The following is a 22,636-nucleotide window of genomic DNA, read 5'->3' as shown; positions in this document are numbered from 1 at the left end:
GGAATTGTGGGTTTAAGGAATTAAAAACAACCATTCTACTTGGCTTTTAACTCGTCAGTTATGAGTCAAGCCTATTTACTTCTAAGGGAAGAGACAAGGTAAAGGAAATGAAAAAAACAAAAAAAAATTGGTGGTTGGTATGGGGAATTCAAGAAAGATACAGTTTTGTAGAAATAAAAGGCTTGATAAGCTGGATTGGAAACCCAGCACAGTTGGAAAAATTGAGGGTTTTCAATCACCAGGCATATCTTTAAAGTGAATAAACTGAGATTCAATTAGTATAGGGAAGGAAGTGAACAGGAGAGATAATGGTACAGCAAAAGGGAGTCCAAGGACCAGAGGTCTCAGTGGGAGTTTTGGAAAATGAAGAGAGGCAGCAAGATACTGGAAAGAGCATAGACGGTACAATGAACAGTAAGCAAAGCATAATTTCCCAAAATAGTCTTATTCAGTATTTCCTTTAAAATGTTTAAGCGTTTTGCCCATCTCCATAGGCACATTGTATTGTCCTCTTTAAAATACAGAAGGTACTTTTTAAAGATGAAAATACGTTTGAGGTCAGGCATGGTGGCTCACGCCTGTTATCCCAACACTTTGGGAGGCCCAGGAGGGCAGATTGCTTGATGAGCTCAGGAGTTCGAGAGCAGCCTGGGCAATGTGGCGAAACCCTGTCTCTTAAGAAAAATACAAAGATTAGCCAGGCGTGATGGCGCGTGCCTGTAGACCAAGCTACGTGGGAAGCTGAGTTGGGAGGATCACTTGAGCCCAGGAGGCTGAGGCTACAGTGAGCCATTATCATGTTACTGCACTCCAGCCTGGGCGACAGAGTGAGACCCTGTTTCAAAAAAAATAGATTTGAAATTAATTTAGGCAGTTGTTCAACCTGTGGTTAAAAGTATGACAGTTAACTTAAAATTATTAAGTTGACTTAAAAATATTGTTGACTTAAAATTATTTTGTATTCAAACAGGAATGATTGTGATAAATATGTTTTTCGTATGCAAAAATATCATAAAAGTAATGGTGGTATTGTCTGGGGCAACATCAAGAAAAAATTAGTAAGTATTTTTCTTTATTCAACACATATCTATGAAACAACTTTAATATACGATAAACTGTGGTAGTTATAAGTGATGTGACAGTCCCTGTCCCTAAGGTGATTATGATGTAACAAGTTACAATAATGAAGCCATGAATGAGGTAAGTACATAAGTACTGTAGGATTACAGATGGCTTTACATAGACTGAAACATTGGAGCAAGGGGAAAGTGGGTAAAAACTTTGATTTTTGGGAAATGAAAGGTGGGAAAAATATACACAGGTCTGGGAAGGATATTTCAGACAAAACACAAAAGCTTACCTGATCAAGGATTAAAGAATAATTCAGACTGAGTCATCATTCTCATAAAGTAAGACATTTCATCAAATCCTATGTCGCTTTAAAATGGTTTCAAGTGTTTTTCAGATGTAGCTACTTTATTTTTTATTTTTTATTTTTTTACATTCTAACATTTAAAATCCAACTACAGAAAAATTTTTAACTAAAAGATGCCTTAATAGAATGATCTATATCCCTCAGAGAAAAGATTAGGACAATCCTTTATCCCCTTGAATTACTTTTTAAATTTTTAATTTTCTGATTTTAATTGCAATAACTGATTATCAATCAGATATAAGTACTAGGACTCTGGAAAAAGTATTTCATCTCAAATTTCGTCACAGTAAGTAGCTAATCTTAGAGAATGGTAACTTATGGGAACCCCCTTGAGTCCCTTGCTTTATGACACTGAGCAAGTTACTTAAGCTTTCTAATATCATTTTATTTCATGTGTGGTATGACAATGGGGATCATGATTATATTGATTTATGTTATCAAATGATTTTGAGGGCTAAATGATATAATACAGTCTTTTACCTCATGTCAGAAAAAAATACATTTATATCACAGTCTGTGAGCATGAATTTGTATCTCAAAAATTTCTTCAAACAGTACTTACTCTTAGTATAGGGGCTACTATATTTTTTTATTCTGTTACTTTTTATTTTTAAAAGATTTAAGTATTGCCAGCCATGGTCAATAGTTTGATAAGCATTGTAATGTGTGTGAGCATGTACTTCAAACTTGCCATTTACATTACCATTTTAGCCAAGAATTTCAAGTACAGAGAGTTAAAATTCTGCTAATACAAAACATTGTACTGTTAACAGACTGTAGGTAAAATACAGTAATTACTATTCGGTATAGTAATTACTATACTGTAATAGTACAGTATAGTATTGTAATTATAATTACTATATATAATCTGATAAATTTTGTTTATATTTTACATTTACTAAACCAGTATATTCATTACTTAATTACTTAGTACATTTTGGCAACTTTTGGAGGCCCATAGACTATCCTTTAACTGCTATAGCATTGTTTATAATAATTTCTTATGAGTAGTGTTTGCCTGCAGTGGGAAACAACATTGAGTAAGTCATGGTTCTTGCCCTGAATAAACCCAAAAGAGAATTAGGCATTTCACAGATAATTATAATGTGATTAAATGTTGTTATAGGCATAGTAACCTATAGTTCAAAGTAACCTGGGGATAAGCATGCTTAATTTTGTCTAGATTTGAGGTAGACTTCACCAGGAGGTACCATTTAGCTATTAATAGTAACTCTTTTATAGGTTGAAACTGATTTCTCAACTCCAACACCAAGAAGGAGAACCCCACTTAACACAGGTAATACACTTACAGCTTTCTTTTGTGACTCAGTTCTATTATAAGGTAGATTCTTTATTTAAATGGTATTAAAATTAATTGCTCTCAAGTGGACAGACTTAGCATTTTATTCCTTATAGTTGTTTTCAGTTTTATTGAAAGTACCTTTAGAAATTTATTAATCTTTTTATTAAACTTCTCTTCACAGATTTAGGAGAAAACTCTGGTATTGGAAAACTTTTCACTAATGCTGTGGAATCTTTAGATGAAGAAGAGAAAGATTATTATTTTTCAAACTCTGATTCTGCATAGTAAAATGAGAAAATACGATTCCTGGGATTTTTACCATAAAGCAGACAGTGTGTTTGTATTTTCAACTGGAGTACATGTATTTTCTTTGTAAAGTAGCTTCCTATGAAAATGTGGACTTCTTTGAAGGTTTCATGTGTTTGTGTTCAAACTAAAATATCCTTATTGCTGCAGCTTACTAAAAATGTAAAGAAAATTGTTTTTGCTTGTGTAGACATCTGTACATTTCTGTTTTTGCATATTAAAATATATAGATACTTTTTAAATAAGCATCCAAGTCTGTTTACTTTAAGAAAATCATTTCCCAAACAGATTTTTTTTTTAGTTTCAAGAAAATTTTGCTACCATTTAAGTAAGGGAAGGTGAGAAGGATGACAGAGGTTGTACTGGTATCTATTGAATTCATGAAAACTTTTAAGTTCGCATTTGTTACCAGTTATTATCCAAGCCAGAGTAGGATTTGTTACCTACTAATTGTTGTTGTTATCCAAGCCTAATGTTTAAATTACACATTGTTGGAATTAAATTACACATTGTTGACATGCTTCTCTCCTGATTGTTTTTATTTTATGTGATTGGCATATCTATGAAACCTATGCAAATTTAGTTTATTGCTTTGCCATTATTTTACTAGGTAAAATTAGAGAACAGATTTTGTTCTCTAATTTTTAAGTGTTATTTACATATGCAGATACAGCTTAAATATTTTGACTAGATTAGACAAACAGTTAATAGATTCACCATTAGTAATCAATATATTATGTTATAATAAACATCCTTTTTCTTTCCCTGAAATTTCGTTTAGAAATAAACCTATTTTCGCTTATTATGTTTTGAAACTTGACATAGGATATTTTCCCTCTGGCTACACATTCATCTACCTTTGTTCTCTATTTAGATTATTCAAATAAAGTTAGTTTGCTTTTATAGTATTTGTTCCTTGTTTTTTGTTTGTTACAAATTACTGGGTGATTGATAGAAATAAAAACAAATCACAAGTGGTCCTGTTTAAGCTTCCTCAAAAAAAAAAAAAATAATAACATTTTCTTGTTTCTTAAGTGTTTTAGTCAGAGCAGGCCTGGTGTCAAGTTTCAACTACCTGGGAGGCTGAGAAAGGAGGATTGCTTGAGCCCAGGAGTTCAAGGCTGAAGTGTGCTATGATCATGCCTGCAACTAGCCACTGCAGTCTAGCCTGGGCAAGAGAAAAAGACTCCTCTTAAAATAAATATGTAAATAAAATAGTAATAATCAGCAGTTGTATAATTATAGGACTCATGGAAACACTAAAAAGAACAGTGCAATTGGACTAAGATTATTCTTTAAACTACCATGATTATTTCTGCCATAAAGACCGTTGGTGGATATAGGATGGATCAAAAGAAAGGTTTATTTTGGAGTGGCCAATAAAAAAAATGCTGTTGTATTACTTGAGTTGCCAATACTTGATCTAATACTATACTGCTTGGAGTTAATGGATAGTGTTTTAGGAGTTAAGAAGGTGGTTAAATCCCTTAACAAAAAGTAAAAAGGTAATTGAAATGGCATAAACTTGACTCAAATCAAGAGTCTGACCCCTACTGCCTATATATTCCCTTGTCCTATCAGAACTCCTTCAGCGCCTTCCCTATTCTAAGGTATCTCACCTGCCAGGTACCTGGTTTGTCCCATTTCTATCAGGTCATAAGATGAACTAATAATAAAGTTTAAGTAACCTCCAAAGGAGACTTAAAAGTGGAAAAGAAAAGGACCTTAAGGACTTAAATAATAAGATGGATAATCAATGGTTAATGGCTACCAATGAGAGTATAGGCGGAGGCTATTGCAAGCCTAAATATGGATAGAGCTCTCCACACAGAAAGCATAAATAAATGAAATCCTCTAGGTTATGTCTGTAACACCATGTTAATTTACGTAATTTTTTTTGTCTGATGGGTACACACACAGCTGAGTCTGAGCATGTGGTGTCTCTGAGGTTGAGGGACTGCATGATTCTGGCATGCAGCTGGGGCAAAGCACCACCAGATGCCCCTACCCACAGTGCCTGCTGACAATGTAGCAGCAGCATGATGCATGAAGATGTAGCACAGTAGAAGGAGAAAGGCTCCTTTCCTCCTGTCAAAGCTTAGCATTGCACTCACTACTAAAGGAGAAATACTCAAAAAGTCCGGTTACAGAAAATTGGTAACTGCACACTAGGCAATAACTTACAGTGTTTCCTCTCTGTGGTTTTGACAGAATTACTGAGCAGCAGACATAAGAAGTCAGCTGCTTTCAGACAAGTTGAGAGTTGATACTATCTCAAAGGAGCTAAGCAGAATAACTTTTTTGTCCCCTTTTATCAACACTGTAGAGTGAAAGAAAATCATACCTAGTTTCTGGGTTCTGCTTCTAGATTTGCCAGCCTAAACTTGAATAAGTCACTTGTTTCTGGGCATCACTTTTATCATTTGGTAAGAAAGGGAAGAGAAGTGATTTGAATTACATGAGCTCTGAAGTCCCTGCCAGATTTAAGGTGAGGAAAGTTCTGCGGTGAGGCTGGTTCAAGTACCCAACAATGTAATAGGGGTAAAAATGAGGCCAAGAATAAAGGACTCACATAATTAAAGGCTGCTTTAGTACTAGACTGACTAGAAGAAAGATGTCATATATATTGCAGATATAAGCAAAGCCTTCTTTTTTTGTTTTTGTTTTTGAGATAGAGTCTGACTCTGTCGCCCAGGCTGGAGTGCAGTGACGTAATCTCGGCTCACTGCAAGCTCCCGCTCCCAGTTTCACGCCATTCTGCCTCAGCCTCCCGAGTAGCTGGGACTAGAGGTGGCCGCCACCACGCCCGGCTAATTTTTTTGTATTTTTAGTAGAGACAGGGTTTCACCGTGTTAGCCTGGATGGTCTCGACCTCCTGACCTCGTGATCTGCCCGGGATTACAGGCGTGAGCCACCGTGCCCGGCCCCAAGCAAAGCCTTCTTAATGTCATCACAGACAACAGAATGGATCAAAACAGTAAATGTAATGTGGTCAACATAATGGGCCTGCATTCCGTAATTTATATTAAAAAGAAACTTTCTAAGTCCAAACCAATATACCACTTTGAATATATTTCAGCAACAAAAAAAGAGTAAGGTAGCTGGGAGTTTGTATTAGTCCATTCTCACACTGCTATGAAGAAATAACCCAAGACTGGGAAATTTATAAGGAAAAGATTTTAATTGACTCACAGTCCTGCATGGCTGGGGAGGCCTCAGGAAACTTACAATCATGGTGGAGGGGAAGCCAATGTTTCCTTTTCCACATGGCTCTAGGCGTGAGAACTGCAGAGTGAACAGAGAAAAAGCTCCTTATAAAACCATCAGATCCTCTGAAAACTATCACTAGAACAGCATGGGGGAACCGCCCCCATGATCTAATCACCTTCCAGGAGGTCCCTCCCCAACACATGGGGATTATAATTCAGATTACAAGTCAAGATGAGATTTTGGTTGGGGACACAGCCAAACCATATCAGAGTTCATATTAACAGATTTGACAGTCCTTAACTGGGACACACCTCGGGTCAGATAAACATTCAGTTAAGTTTTCTACTTTCCTAGTTACTGGGTCATTTATCTCACAACCACCCATCACCCACATCTTACCAAGTACACATATTTAGAATCGGTACACTCAAAGTATACTATCTACACATGGGAAAAATCGACAAGTTGGCTGTAGTCAGACATATCAACTTTACTATTTATCACAACAATACAACTTTAATCTTGGGAAACATTCCAAAGTATATCTCTAGCTTAGCTTTTACTTGCTTAAACTATCCTTAGTAACACTTTTAATAAACCTTGTTTTATTTAATAAAAAAAAAGTTTCATAATCTAGTCAAAATGATCACCGAACATCAGATTTTTGTTTTTTAATAATTTATATAATCTATATAAAAATATATACAATATAAAATATATTTAAGGAAATATTCTCTTATTTACAAATAAACAATCACAAAACAGCAATGATTATTGAAGTGCGTTTAATATTGTGAGAGTTCTTTGAAAACCCCATCTTGAGCAGCTTGATTATGCATCAGATTTCAGTCTATCTTGGTTAAGATCATTTGGTAACATTTGTATGTCAAATACATAGTGAACATATCTATAAATCTCCTCAGCCTTCTGATGAGTTACTTGTGCATACATGGAGATTTCTTGAGGTGAGCTGAAAAATAAATGAGACAAAATCATTACACTAGGACTTTTGGCTTTTATAAAATTTAATATTACCTAAAGAACACCAAACACAGTAGCCTTTAAGGAAATCATCTCAAGCATTATCCGTCCAGCTGATGTCTTGAAAATTAGTTTGGATAAAACACCTACTTGGTTCCTTTCCTTAAAATTATCTAGAAAAACAATTCCAATATCTTCAATGAACTGAATGTTTTTGTGTTCCCCAAAATTCATATGTTGAAGCCCTAATCCCAATGTGATGGTATTTGGAAGAGGCAACTTCGAGAATTAGTTGATAAAGGTGGATATCCTCGTGCACTTATAAGAAGAGGTCAAAGAGCTAGCTAGCTCTATTTCTGCCATGTGAGGATACAATGAGAAGGCAGTAGTCTGTGACTCAGTACAAAGCTCTCTCCAGAACCCAGTCATATCTCAGACTTCCAGTATCCAGAACTGGCAGAAATAAACTTCTGTTGTTTATAAATTACCCAGTTTATGGTATTTTAGCATTGCAGCATGAGCTAAGACAGTATCTGATGTAGGCCTTTAATTAAAATGAACTACATTCTAAAATCTCCCTCTTCAAGCAATATAAATGCTCATTTTTCTTGTTACAGTACTGAACAGCCCAGAAATGTTAGATTGCAAAGTCAAATGTAACTGCTATTTATTGTCTCTCCACAGAGCTCTAAGGTTCTCAAAGGAAATCCCTACACATATTTTTTCTTTTTTTCGATTAATGTCCCTCAGCTTCATATAGTAACTAATATATGTTGGCAGGCAAAAAATGTTTACTTAATAAAATCTAACAGGCACGATGCCTCTTAAATTTTTTTAACGTTAAACTTCTATGGAATGCTTTTAAGAATCTTTTAAAAGTAATCATTTAAAAATATTACAACAGACATACCTGTTAGCCATCCTTTTCACAGATGAAAACTGGTGACACATATTTAATGCAGTTATATAACTTATATTGGGAATACTTAAATAAAACTGGAGCGCCTCACTTTTACTACTATTCACCACTGTTGGAACATGAATACCAACATTCTTTCTTTGTTCCACTAAAGACAGTTCCTTTAGCAAATCTGCAGTTTCTTCTTGGCAGGAACTGAAAAGAATTCGGATTCCAGCGCCAATTAAAGTAGTCAGCAGGCTGTCATAGCTTTTTGTTCTCCTAAACATCCTTGATGCGTCTCCTAAATATTTATATTTAGGGAAAGGCAAACTTTAGTAACTAATATCAAGTAGAATCATTAATATGTTTTATTTTATTAAAATCCCAAGATCTACACCATTGGCAAACTAGTGCCACATTCTGCTAATGAGAAACCCTACAACTAATGTTTCTCAAATATCTAAGAAAATAGGGATAACTATGAACACCTTGAGCTGGAATCAACATAGAAAGCTGAATAAGTAAGGAAGAGCTTATATTCCTACATAATTCACTCCTGAAGGCCAAGATTGTATTACTCATCTCTAATTTTTCATGCTAGCTCTGAGGAAGGGCGCATTAAGTACTGGTTTAGGTGATATAAAATTATCTTATGTATTTATTCCAAAGAATCACTCAACAATTACCCTGTACACCCATTTTAATGTCATCTTGCCAATTATTTCCCTACCCTTTCTTGTTCATTTTCTACTCCATATTCTACTTAAATCCTTTTATTGGTATTCCCTATTATGGCCCCCGATACTTTTCTATAACCTTTGCCATGTTACTTTCCTGTCTACTCCAAATCTATTTCCTTTATCCCTGACTTTTCAAATTAAAAAGAGGCTGGGGCTGGGCACGGTGGCTCACACATATGATCCCAGCACTTTGGGAGGCCGAGGCAGGCAGATCACAAGGTCGAGAGATCGAGACCATCCTGGCCAACATGGTGAAACCTCGTCTCTACAAAAAATACAAAAAAAAATTAGTTGAGCGTACTGGCATGCATCTGTAGTCCCAGCTACTCAGGAGGCTCAGGCAGGAGAATCATGTGAACCCAGGAAGCAGAGGTTGCAGTGAGCCGAGATTGTGCCACTGCACTCCAGCCTGGGTGACAGAGTGAGATTCTGCCTCAAAAAAAAAAAAAACGCTGGGCACGGTGGCTCATGCCTGGAATCCCAGCACTTTGGAATGCCAAGGCTGGCAGATCACCTGAGGTCCAGAGTTCGAGACCAGTTTGACCAACATGGTGAAACTCCGTCTCCACTAAAAATACAAAAATTAGCTGGGCGTGGTGGCACATGCCTGTAATCCCAGCTACTCAGGAGGCTGTGGCAAGAGAATTGCTTGAACCTGGGAGGTGGAGGTTGCAGTGAGCTGAGATCGTGCCACTGCACTCCAGCCTGAGTGACAGAGCGAGACTCTGTCTCAAAAAAAAAAAAAAAAGGAAAAAAAAAATTGGGTAACCAAAAGATAAAATGACTTATCTAAGGCCACATGGTTCACCAATGACAAAATGGGGATGAAAAAGCTGCCCAATTCCCACACCAGTGTTTTACATAAACTACACTATTACCAAAAGTATAAATGTTCAATTCTTCTGCAGTGGCTTTCACAACTACATGATTTTACTTAGTTCTCATAATATCACAAGATGAATAGGACAAGTATATTATTAGTTCCTCAGAGGGAGTGATTTGTCAGTGCAATGTCTCATAGAGAAACCAGTAATCAGTGTGTCTTCTGATTCCGTATCTCATGATCTTTTCACTGTTCTTGAGGGCTCGCCATACAACTGAATAATTACTGCAGAAATCTTCTACCTGAAGCTCCAATCCTGCACTTCCAAATGCATCCTAGGCACCCACTTCAGTGACCCACTGAGAACTCGATCTTAACGTGTTCAAAATTGAACTTTTCTTGTCCCTCTTATCTGTTGCTTCCATTATATTCATAATTGCAATAAACAGTAACTATTTAACTCCCCAATAACCAAGAAGTTGGTCAACTCAGTAATTCTCAACCCCTCCCACCAACTCTTGCTAATCCTGACTCCTTAAACATCTCCCAAATACTACTCCTCCTCCCCATTGCTGCCTTATTTAAGGCCCTCATTTTTCGTGGGTTCCTGAAAAAGTCTTATGTTTGGCAGACTTGCCTTCAATTTCCAACCCTTCAGTTCTCATAAGCTGCATTTAAATACCATAACTAATGAAAGCCATTATGGCTGCATGAAAATAAGAATGACATTCACCAGTCAGGTGTTTATATTTTAAGAGTTCCCACATCCTAATAATAGAAGAATAAACTAAGTTAACAGTAAAGTTCCTTTACAGTCTTATAAACAAAGATATTTAAAAATACAAACCTGTTTTTTCTCTGTCCTTTTCCACAATCACACATATTCTTTCAAACATACTCTGCAGGTGCTGGATCTGCTCAATGAGCTTGTTCTTATTGACACTATTTAACATCTCAGACTGAGACCTCCTTTCCACCACCATGCGGTTACTCACGATGTAATCACAGCCATTAAGAGGACAAACTTCTACTTGCAACCCATGAATTGCTCTTAGGGAAGAGATTACTTCTAATCCAGAAGTTATTTCATGACCGCCTACAAGAATACAGGTTTCTTTTCCTTCCTGTGGAAGTCTAAGAGAAGTATGTGTCCCAGCTAAATGTGGTCTTGAATTGGAACAGGATGCCCCTGAAGCGCAAGAATCCTCCAAAGCACTACCATCCTGAAAAAGTGGAAAACACTGGTCACAATCAGGTGAAATACATAAATGTGCCATAAGTGTCTCATGTCCGAAGTTGACTCTCCGTACTGAGAACGTCCAGTTTTCTTCCTTCAATTTGACCAAAGTGACAATAAATGAAGGAACACATAAGTCACTATTCTTACACCTCAAAAAACTATAAAGCCATAATTAACAACAAAAGCTAAGAACAGTAGGATGTAAAGAAATAGGAGAAAGTCTAAAAATGAACAGGAAAGGAAATAAGTGTTAAAAAAGAAAATTATAATTTTTAGCCTAGAGAAAAAAAAAACAAATTAATGGAAGGTGAAATAACCTTAGAGCAGATTAGAGTTCATTGTGTAGAATAAGGAAACCAGACAAGACATTTTTGAAAAATAATAGGAAGATTAGATAACCAGAAAGTATCTCCAGTTGAAAACAACTAAACCTGTTTAGTTTTAAAAAACTAACATGTTTGTAAAAAATATTTAGAAACACATAAATGGTCTGACAAGAAAGGAAGGAATACACCGAGGTCAAAAACAACATGGAAGTGAGAATTTTGGAAGTTACTTAAGCCAGAACATACCCAGCTTTCCTTTCCAAAGTAATCTGCCAAATCCTGTGAACCATGAGCTCCACTTTTTGCAGAGGCACAGGGCACGGAAACAGTGCCAGATGTCCGAACCTCTGTCCCCAAAAACGGTTAAACATTTTTATAAGCGCAAATAAAAAATAAATCTACTCCATAAAAGCAGAAAGGAAAAAGTAGCTGTCAATCTTGATATCTGGGAGAGAGGCAAAAAATCTCAGAATTGGTATCGACATACCGGCCCTACAGCCCTCATGTAGGCTCGTAGCCAAAATACACAATATCTGTGTGATCCACAAAAAGCAAGTAATAAAATGTGCTCTCAAAAAAGAAATGCAAATGGCTCTTACAAGCTATATGAATGTATGAAACTGAAAGAAAAAAGATGCTTTCAACTTTGCTATGCAAAGAAAAACACAAATTTGAAACTATATGACACGCCATCTCTCACTAGGTTGACAATATTCTCTGTTAATAAAGTTCTGGAGAAATCAGAAATTCTTTTACAATGCTGGTAGTAATAATATGGTACAGGGCCAGGTGCAGTGGCTCACGCCTGTAATCCCAGCACTTTAGGTGGCTGAGGCGAGTAGATCATTTGAGGTGGGGAGTTCGAGACCAGCCTGGCCAACATGGTGAAACCCTGTCTCGACTAAAAATACAAAAATTATCTGGACGTGGGAGGCGGAGTCTGCAGTGAGCAGAGCCACTGCACTCCAGCCTGGGCGACAGAGCGAGACTCTGCCTCAAAAAAAAAAAAAAAAAAAAAAAAGTACAAACCCTATAGAGAAGTTAGCAATATCTGGCAACATTACATATGCATTTACTTTTTACAGCAATTCCAAGAAATTAATCCCAAAGTTACACCGGCAACATTTAAGAGAATACAAACATGGCTATTTATTATAAGAACAAAAGATTAGAAACAACCCACATATGCATCAATATAGAAATGTTGAATAAATAATTACCTAATAATACAATGGTATATGTAGCTACACAAAGTAATGAGGAATATATATCTGTATATTACCATCGAGTGAACCTGAGGATATAAAGTAAAAAAATCAAGACGGGATAAAGTACGTACTATATTTTACTAACTTACCTAAGGAAGATTAAAAACAAAAGCATCTAATTATATATTTCAAACAATGTATAAACGAGCCGAAGTATATAGATATTTTTAATTACTACCTTTGTACAAGGAAGGAAACAGTGAAGGACACAAAAATAAAACTGGAATTTTTTTTTTTTTTTGACATGGAGTTTTGCTCTTGTCGTCCAGGCTGGAGTTGTATGGTGCAGTCTCAGCTCACTGCAACCTCTGCCTACTGGGTTTAAGTCATTCTCCTGCCTCAGCCTCCCAAGTAGCTGGGATTACAGGTGCCTGCTACAACACCCAGCTAATTTCTATATTTTTAGTAGAGCCAGGGTTTCAAACCATGTTGGCCCGGCTGGTCTTGAGCTCCTGACCTCAGATGATCCACCCACTTCGGCCTCCCAAAGTGCTGGGATTACAGGCGTGAGCCACCGTGCCTGGCCTGGAATTTGTTGAATATAAATTATTTTGTAGATTTCAATTTGGGACCATGAACAAAATAAATAAAAAGACATCCCATTTTCATGCACTGAAAAATTTAACATTATTAGGATGACAATACTACCCAAAACGATCTATGTATTCAATACAATCTCTTTCAAAATTCCAAAAGGATATATTGCAGAAATGGGAAAACCCATACTAAATTTCATGTATTTCAAGGGACTCTGAATAGCTAAAACAATCTTAAAAAAAAAAAAAAAGTTAGAAAACTCAGACTTACCAACTTCAAAACTTACTATAAAGCTACAGGAATCATGACAGCGTGGTACTGGCATAGAAAAAGACAGATGCCAAAGAAATGAGAGTCTAGAAATAAACCCTCACATATATGGTCAACTGATTTTAAGCAAGATAGTCATGCACCACCACCAACAAAAGCTGGACTTCTACATCATTAACAAAAGTTAACTCAAAATGAATCAAAGGTATACACTGAAGAATTAAAACTATAAAACTCTTACAAGGAAACATAAAGGAAAATCTTCCTAACTTTGGATTTGCCAAGATGTTCTCTTCCCATACTTGTCAGCAGATTGCTCTAGTTACTTGGTGTTTGCTAGACTGGTGGGAGGGAGCACTAGGAGTGTGGAATTGGTGTTTTCTATTGTCCTGGTTCAGCGATAGTCTTGGGCAGGACTTGTTTCCGTAGGTCTCGAAGGTAGGAATTTCTCAGTGATCTTACTCTCCCTCCCAGTTATTAGAGACCTCTAATTGTCTAGGCTTAAGATGTTTTCCTGCCCTTCTCCCAGTTATAGAAGGTATTTTTCTTGTTTCCTTCCTGATCTGCAGTCTTCACCTAAGCTCTGAGGGTGATACAGTTTGCTGCTCTTCCCCCAGTAGCTTAAAGCTTTTTGTTCCATAGGGGAAAGGAGGCATGGTTCCTTTTCCACAGCAATTGCTTCTCTCTTCCCCAAGGACTGTACTAAGAAAAAGGGTTTTTCTTATTCTCAGTCTTTTTTGTGAATCCTTGATGAGTGTGTGAAGAGCCCATGAGTGGCTGTAAATTCCCCTTGTGTCTACAACTCCCAGGGGTTCTAAGCTTTCATGCTAGTCCATTGCCTTTTGTAATTCACTAACGTTTTAGCTGAAACTTTTTTTTAATTTTTTTAGAGAGTCTCACTTTGTTGCCCAAGCTGGAGTGCAGTGGCACAATCACAGCTCACTGCAGCCTCAACCTCCCGGGGTCAGGTGATCCTTCCACCTTAGCATGCTGAGTAGCTAGGACTACAGGTATGCACCAGCATGCCAGGCTAATTTTGTTGTTTTTGTTTCGTTTTTCTTTTTTTTGAGATGGAGTCTCGCTACGTTACACAGGCTGGAGTGCAGCACCTCTCCCTCCCAGCTTCAAGCAATTCTCCTGGCACAGCCTCCTGAATAGCTGGGGTTACAGGCATCTGCCATCATGTCTGGCTAATTTTTTATATTTTTAGTAGTGACTGAGTTTCACCGTGTTGGCCAGGCTGGTCTCAAACTCCTGACTTCAAATGATCCGCCTGCCTCGGCCTCTCAAAGTGTGGGATTACAGGCGTAACCCACTGCCCCCGGTCAGCTGAATTGTTTTTACCACATTTTATAGTGTCCAGTGATTGCCATGAATCAGCAAGCTTTTCATTGGAGGGGCCTGTTTTTCCTTAAATATCAGCCTAATTGTTTGCCCTACAACCTTAGCTCTGTAATGGTTTCAAGAAAACATGATTTTGCTGATGACTAGCTCTTTGTTACAGTAAGGATGGGAGCAATACTCCCTCTACCTTTCTACATTGTAACTTAAGGTAGACTTTCTATCTTTTAACATAATGAACTAAGATCAACATTCTAATTATTCAGAAATTATCGCTAAAATATATTTAATATTTAATTTTAAAAAAGAATAATAAATGTAATGAAGGAGGAAATGGCTACTAAAGAACTAGAAGAAAATAGTGAAAGTATTTAGTTATCTTAGAGTATGGCTTCCTAAACATGACAACAAGGTCAGGAAGTACAAAGAAAAAAAATCTAGGCTGCATAAAGAAGTTATATTTCATATAGCAAGAAACGCTAAACACAAAACAAAAAAGCAAATAAAAGACAAGCAATACTGTTTGTAATATTCATGACAATGCAAATATTAGTATTTTTAATCTGTGAAGATTTTTGTCAGGGTAGTCTATTTTATGCCTTTTCAAATTTACCTCAAAAATTCTTTCCCCTCCTAATTTCAAGTAAGAAGAATTATACTGTATGTAATTTTATTCACTAATAGTAGAAAACTTAAAACATCTTTCCATTAAGATCTACTGATCCTTTTTCATAGTGCTCTTCAAAGTATCACTAGCCTGTATCTGTTTTTTAGTTAGGACATACCAAAGTAGAAATACTGCTTAAAGTGTTAGTGATTACCAGTGCTTATTTCTCTTTTCCAAGTAAAGAGCACTGGAGTGTGGTGTGGGGGTGAATAGGCATCTAAGGTAATTTGAAGCCCAGAAGGGCAGTGTGGAGGCACCCAGCCTCTGTAGCCTCATCTTCACTGCCCAGATAGGGTTAGCCCAGGGTCAGGAGGGACTCTGTCTTGTTGAGAAAAGCCTAGGATACTGAGACACTCGCAAATGTCACTAGTGTGAATTACAGCTGAAGAAACTACACTACTGTATCCACCTAGAACCAAGGCCAACACACCCCACCAAACTGACACCCTAAGACCCATTTATACAAATAAGTCTTTCCCTGGGAAATTACTCCATAAAACTTCATGAGGTGAATGTCCCACTAGATGTGTAGAAATCAACATAAGGACACGTCATATATGAAAAAGCAAGGACATGATACTTCCAAAGGAACACAATAATTCTCAAATAACAGACCCCAATTACAATGAATTATACAAATATAGTAATCTTGCCAGGCATGGTGTAGCATGTCTATAGTCCCAGCTACTAAGAAGGCTGAGGTAGGAGGATCACGTGAGTCCAGGAGTTCAAGTGAGCAGTGAGCTATGATCGCACCTGTGGATAGCCACTGTACTCCAGCCTAGGCAACACGACGAGAACTCATCTTGGGATTTTAATCTCTATACTATCGATGAGGATATTGAAACTCAAAGAAATTAAGTACTTTCTTGTTCTCCAGTCTATTATAAAGACTTAATGTAGTCAATCTTTTCCTAACAATGCCTTCAAGAAATAACTACGCCTCCCCCCGCCAAAAAAAAAACTGGGGACAATTTGCAACTGGAAACACAAATATGAGGACCATTGTGTGGACAGTCAAGCATGTGGCTAAGGCAGAGTGTGATGAAACTTCTTGGGGATAAAGAGAAGTAGAAGCAGAGAGAATAGTAGTTAGTAAGGGGGTTAAGGTTGGGGTGGAGGGTGTTGGTCAAATGATACAAAATTTCAGATAGGAAGACTATAGTCAATTACAAGGTATTTTATCTTGAAAATCACTGAAAGAGTAAATTTTAAGTATTCTCAACCAAAAAATGATAAGTATTTGAGGTAATACATATGTTAATTAGCTTGATCTAGCCATTCCACAATGTATACATACTTCAAAACATGTTCTACTTGATAAATATATACAATTATTTGTCAATTATAAAAATTATAATTTTTAATAAGTATTTTCAGTCTCACTCCTAGTTAGGCAAACAAATGAATCAATATATACGGCTCCTATTATTTATTTAACCCCTATTTAGCAAAATTACTGTAACTATAAACAAAAACAGGAAACAGTTTTACAGTGATTCTTCTAGAAACAGCACAACAGGGAGAAGGTAAAACTGGACTACTTAGCAGTCATTCTGGAAGGAAGTGGAAGAAAACTTTAAGGAAGGAAACCAGTTGGTACTCCCAAATTCCTTTACCCAATAAAAAGAGACTTACATACCCAAAGCCTTCTGAGAAGGAGAAAAGTTAACCTGGGAACTAGTTCTAGTTTTTTTGTGTGTGTTTTTTTGTTTGTTTGTTTGTTTGTTTTGAGACGTGGTACTCCCAAATTCCTTTACCCAATAAAAAGAGACTTACATACCCGAAGCCTTCTGAGAAGAAGAGAAGTTAATCTGGGAACTAGTTCTAGGTCTTTTTTTCTTCGTTTTGAGATGGAGTCTTGCTCTGTCAACCAAGCTGGAGTGAAATGGCACGATCTCGGCTGACTGCAACCTCTCCTTCCCAAGTTTCAGCGATTCTCCTACCTCAACCTCCCAAGTAGGTGGGACTACAGGGATGCACGACCATGCCCGGCTAATTTTTGTGTTTTTAGTAGAGATGTCATTTCACCATGTTGGCCAGGCTAGTCTTGAATTCCTGACTTCAAGTGATCCACCTGCCTCGGCCTCCCAGAGTGCTGGGATTACAGGCATGAGACACTGCACCTGGCCAAGGAACTAGCACTGAACACATAATTTCAATTAACTTTGCCTTGCAGAAAGCCCTATTTTCCCACATCCTTTTAATAAAATTATCAAGTTTCCTTACATAGTGTTAACAAAACATTAACATATTTAAAAAATTAAAACCTGAGCATCCTGTGAATTGCCCATATAATTTTGTGTATTGTTTTCTTGTTTGAAGACATTTTCTTCATAATTTTTTTGTTAATTTTTCTTTGACCTAGTTATTTAACACAAAACACATACATAAGAAGGAAAAAGAAAAACTTCTGGTAACCATCTAAAAACATTTTTCCTTTCTTTGATCCATACCTTCTGTGGAATTGGAAATTTTCTACAGTCTTTCTGTGAATCAACAGTAGTGAAGGGTGGTGTGGTAGACTGGACTTTATTATGATTCTGAGGTTTGAAGTCTGAGACTTCAGAAATTGTATCCTTTAAATTAAGTGATGTCTGTTTGCTCTGCTTTGGTGATTGATTAACTACTGGATTAGAATGCATCTTGGACTGCAGAGAAGATCCAGAAGGCACTGAATTTAAACAACAGTCCTGTTGTTTGTTCTTCTTAACAGTGCTTGGGTTAACTGCAATATTAGATTCTCTTTTATCATTTACATTGTTCTCCTCCTCACTTGAATCATCTGGTAAAATAATTCTGGATAATTTCTTTTTTGAATGTGCATAGTTTTGTTCCCTCATTTGTTTTAGCATTACTGCACGTCGGGTTTTATACTTTTTACTGCTACTTGCAAAGCAATCATCAGTTATTAAGTTAAAATCAACACAAACTTCTTCTTCACTTGATTGGCCTTTGCAAGACTCCTCTTCATCAACACAAAAACTATCCTCTAAATAGGTTTCATCTTGTTCAGGAATCTACAATAAAAACATAAGAATATTTTACATTTATTTCAGACAATTAACAGGTATTTAAAACATACTTCGACGCACATGAAATCTGCATTAATATTTGTTTAATTTACTTTATTAATTCAGCCACTTACTCAACTAACATATACCAAGTACATTCTTTGTGGAGGAAAATGAGTTTGAGAATAAAGGAAAAGAATGATTTACCATCTAGAAATTTAAGGTTTAGTAACAGCAGGTAGAAAGTAAACAATAATAATAGATGATAAATGCTATATAATAAGCACAATGAAAGTACAGAGAGTACACATTACCAAGCTGAACACGGCAATTTATAAACAAACATGACTAATATGAAAATGTTATCCATAAATGACATAACCTATAATTTTCAGAATATAACATTTTTATGAAAAAAATAAATTTTATCAACCAAGGACAAAAAAGGGATTTTTTTTATTTTTTGAAATGGGGTTTCGCTCTTGTGCAGGCTGGAGTGCAATGGTGCAATCTTGGCTCACTGCAACCTCTGCCTCCCGGGTTCAAGCTATTCTCCTGCCTTAGCCTCCCAAGTAGCTGGGATTACAGGCATGTGCCACCATCCTGGCTAATTTTTGTCTTATTAGTAGAGATGGGATTTCACCATGTTGGCCAGGCTGGTCTTGAACTCCTGACCTCAGGTGATCTATCAGCACTGGCCTCCCAAAGGCGTGACACCATACCCGGCCAAAAAGGGATTTTGAGAATTCATTTAGTCGAGCTTCCTGACTTTGGGCAGAAATTATCTCAAATAGCTCTGACAGCCCAGTTTTAGAAACAAAATGGAGGCTTCATTAACAGGAACATATTTCAACCTCACCATCCAGGAATTCTCCATTATATTTCTACAGTTCATACCTGTGAGAAAATGTTTATGTTTTTATGTGTCTTATGAATCATTTTGTACTTATTGTTCATCATCGGACTACGCAAAGATTTCATGTAAACAGCTCTCATTTCAGCATCTGTGTAAAGATAAGAATTTAAGACAAAGTAGCAAAATTATTTAAATGAATAATTGAAGTATTTATTTCAATTATTTATTTCAATGATTGAAGTATTTAACTTCAATCTATTTCAAATTTACTTGATTCAAACCTTGTGCAAATATTTTACACAAAGACAATAAATATTAAAAGATGTCTATAAACAATTATTCAAAAATATTAAGTTAGGAGTTTAGCCTTTGAAATCAGATCATCTAGTTGAGTGATCATGGACAACTTAAGTTCCCTGCTTTAGCTCTCTCTCTGAAAATGAGGATTGAAACAGAGACTTTTCTTTCAAAACAAAGGTATACAAAGACCTTAAAAATGTATCAGATTTACAGAAGTTTCACAAAAACATAAGAAATCTAGCCAGAAAAGCAAATATGCACTAAAAACATTAAAACCCACAGCCAATAAAAAGTATGTTTCATAATTTTCAGTTAAGGAAAACCTGGGAAACACCTTGGTTTTTTTTTTATGCCTAGCATTTTTAAAAGTTATAATATAATGAAAGGTACTTGAGACATGATACATAAAAACAAAAGATAATGTGAATTTCGAGGTACTTAAAAAAAAAGCTTTGAAACTGTACATAGTTCAAACATACTGTGTCTGCAATGGAATTTCAAATCTCTATAATCACCATCTAAACTGCTTCATCTGCAGCCTTCCCCATAATATAACAGCAACTATGTCCTTGTTGCTCAAGCTTACTGACTTCTCCTTTTTTTCTGATCCATCGGAAAATCCTGTCAGCTTTATGTATCCAGAATTCACTCTTTCTCACTCTCCTCAGTGCTACTATCTTGGTGGAAGCCACTACCATTCCTTGGTTGGAGGACCTCAACAGTCTCCTAACTGGTCTCAGTCTACCTCTGTTCCCCTATAGGTCATTCTCAACATAGAAGCTACAGAGATTCTACTAAATTATGTCAGATTATGATCTGGCTGCTATTTATCTGATCTTCCTACTACCTTCCCTTTTCCCTCATTCCAGTCACAACACTGTTCCTTCAACAGGCCAGACACACTACCGACTCAGGACCTTTGCACTGGCTGTTGTCTTTGTATCAACATTCTTCCACTGGATTATATTGTAAACCTGCAAAAGCCACTTCTGTTAATAAACAACAAGGGCATAAAACCTTATCCTGCAAATTATATCAGCATTAAGGACAGTACTGAGAACACTGTCTTTAAACACTTTTTTCTTAAAAGTCACAAACTTTGAGAAACTTTGTCACTTTAAATAATATCAGAGACTGCAAAAGCAGAATAAATTATGAGATCTGTGAAAGATTAGAATACTGAAGAGATATAATCAGAATATTTCTCACTTCTGTTACAGTCAATCTGAACCATCTCCTCTAAATGTATTGTATGTAAGATCTGTTCAAGCATTGGATGAACACACCGTTTTCTGAAAGTAAACTGCCTTTACTTGGCAAATTTAATAAATTTAGCTTTGTATTTCAGTTGGTCTTAACAATCTACATCACTAAATCTCTCTTCTTCTAGTCTCTGATGATGTCACCTTCTCAATGAAGCCTATTCCTAATTGCTTTATTTAAAATCACAGCTAGGCTGAGTGCAGTGGCTCACAGCTATTGACCCAGTACTTTGGGAGGCCAAGGTTAGAGGACTGCTTGAGGCCTGAAGTTGGAGACCAACCTGAGCAACATAGTGAGATGACATCTCTACAAAAGGCCAAAAAAATTAACTGGTCGTGGTGGTACATGCCTGTAGTCCTACAGGAGGCTAAAGCAGGAGAATCTCCTGAGTCTAGGAGTTCAAGGCTGCAGGGAACTATGACTGCACCACTGCACCCTACTCTGGGCAAGTCTGTCTCTAAAAAAATAAAATTAAAAAATAATAAAATGGCAACTCGTCTGTTATTTATACCCCCAACCTCAATCACTCCAAATTTTTCTCATCTTGTCCAACTTTTTTATTTTTCTGTAATTTTTTATCTTACAATAAACTAAATAATTTAGTTAGCATATATATTGTCTCTTTCCATTTGAATGTAAGCTTCATAAGAAGAATTTTTTTGTCTATTTTGTTCATTCATATACGGTTCCTAAATGCCTTACGTAGTACTAGGCATGTAGCAGGTACTAAACACGTGTGAAATGAACATTTCACACTTCAGCAACCCAGGTCAATCTGAAGAGAAATATTCAGATTAGCAGAAGCCTATAAACAACCAGTTTAAAATATAGCAAGTATTACAGAATTTGAATGAAAATGACCAAATAAATATTTTGCACATACCACATTTAATTACTTTTAAGGTCTAGTTTCATTAAAAACTGATAAAAATATTTAAATATAAGTGCATACATTGAAAAAAATCTGAAGGATCATTATAACATTTACCATTTATAGCCTGTGAAAGTTGAGTTTCATCATTTAAAAAGTCAAGTAATGAGGAATCTTCTTCATTTTCTGACTCATCATTTTCATCTGATGAAACATATTCTGCATCTTCTTCAGAAAGTTCTGCTTCATCATCTAAAAACTTCCTAGCTACATGCTAAGACAAATTAGAAAACATGAAGATATCATTGAGAAAATAATTTTCTTTCATGATTGGAAATGATTTTGGAAAACCTGATTTCTTATCAATGCTTTTAAGATTAATACAATAATAAAAACAGAAAATTTCTAGGCCCAGTGTGGTGGCGCACGCCTGTAATCCCAGCACTATGGGAGGCCGAAGCAGGTGGATCACCTGAGGTCAGGAGTTCGAGGCCAGCCTGACTAACATGGTGAAACCCCGTCTTTACTAAATACAAAAAAAAAAAAATTGGCCAGGCGTAGTGGCGCATGCCTATAATCCCAGCTACTCGGGAGGCTGAGGCAGGAGAAGCACTTGAACCTGGGAGGCGGAGGTTGCAGTGAGCTGAGATGGCACTACTGCACTCCAGCCTGTGGCAATAAGAGAGAAGCTCTGTCTAAAAAAGAAAATTCCAAGAAGAAATGATAAAGTTACAAATCTATTTTAAAATTCTGATAATTCTGTCATAAGTAAAATAAAGTAAAAGTTGGAATATTTGCTTCACTTTGTTGCCCAGGCTGGAGTGTAGTGGCACAATCTTGGCTCACTGCAACCTCCGCCTCTCGGTTCAAGAGATTCTCCTGCCTCAGCCCCCCGAGTAGCTCGGATGACAGGCACATGCCATCACGCCCAGCTAATTTTTGTATTTTTAGTAGAGACAGGGTTTCACCAGGTTGGCCAGGTTG

The 22,636-nt window shown here is 36.6% G+C and overlaps 2 protein-coding genes across 8 annotated transcripts in view; one reads left to right on the top strand and one right to left on the bottom strand.

Annotated features, from left to right (window-relative positions):
* Positions 1–3,950, top strand: part of MIS18BP1 (MIS18 binding protein 1) — a 55,439-nt gene extending 51,489 nt beyond the window's left edge. The window contains exons 15-17 of the mRNA XM_007986602.3: positions 971–1,058; positions 2,678–2,732; positions 2,920–3,950. Coding sequence (XP_007984793.3) covers positions 971–1,058; positions 2,678–2,732; positions 2,920–3,023 — 247 coding nt within the window. The 3' untranslated portion in view covers positions 3,024–3,950. The remainder of the gene's footprint in view (positions 1–970; positions 1,059–2,677; positions 2,733–2,919) is intronic.
* Positions 3,951–6,203: 2,253 nt separating this feature from the next.
* Positions 6,204–22,636, bottom strand: part of FANCM (FA complementation group M) — a 70,800-nt gene continuing 54,367 nt past the window's right edge. For all 7 annotated transcript variants that reach the window (XM_007986594.3, XM_007986596.3, XM_007986595.3 and 4 more), the window contains 6 exons: positions 21,770–21,926; positions 19,260–19,366; positions 17,805–18,368; positions 10,547–10,922; positions 8,146–8,437; positions 6,204–7,224 (listed from right to left, as the gene is read on the bottom strand). In XM_007986594.3, coding sequence (XP_007984785.2) covers positions 7,086–7,224; positions 8,146–8,437; positions 10,547–10,922; positions 17,805–18,368; positions 19,260–19,366; positions 21,770–21,926 — 1,635 coding nt within the window. In that variant the 3' untranslated portion in view covers positions 6,204–7,085. The remainder of the gene's footprint in view (positions 7,225–8,145; positions 8,438–10,546; positions 10,923–17,804; positions 18,369–19,259; positions 19,367–21,769; positions 21,927–22,636) is intronic.

The sequence above is a fragment of the Chlorocebus sabaeus genome, chromosome 24 (genome assembly GCF_047675955.1).
Source record: "Chlorocebus sabaeus isolate Y175 chromosome 24, mChlSab1.0.hap1, whole genome shotgun sequence".
Classification (NCBI taxonomy): Eukaryota; Metazoa; Chordata; class Mammalia; order Primates; family Cercopithecidae; genus Chlorocebus; species Chlorocebus sabaeus.
Note: the sequence above shows the minus strand (reverse complement) of the source record. Positions and strands in the feature narration are given on the sequence as shown.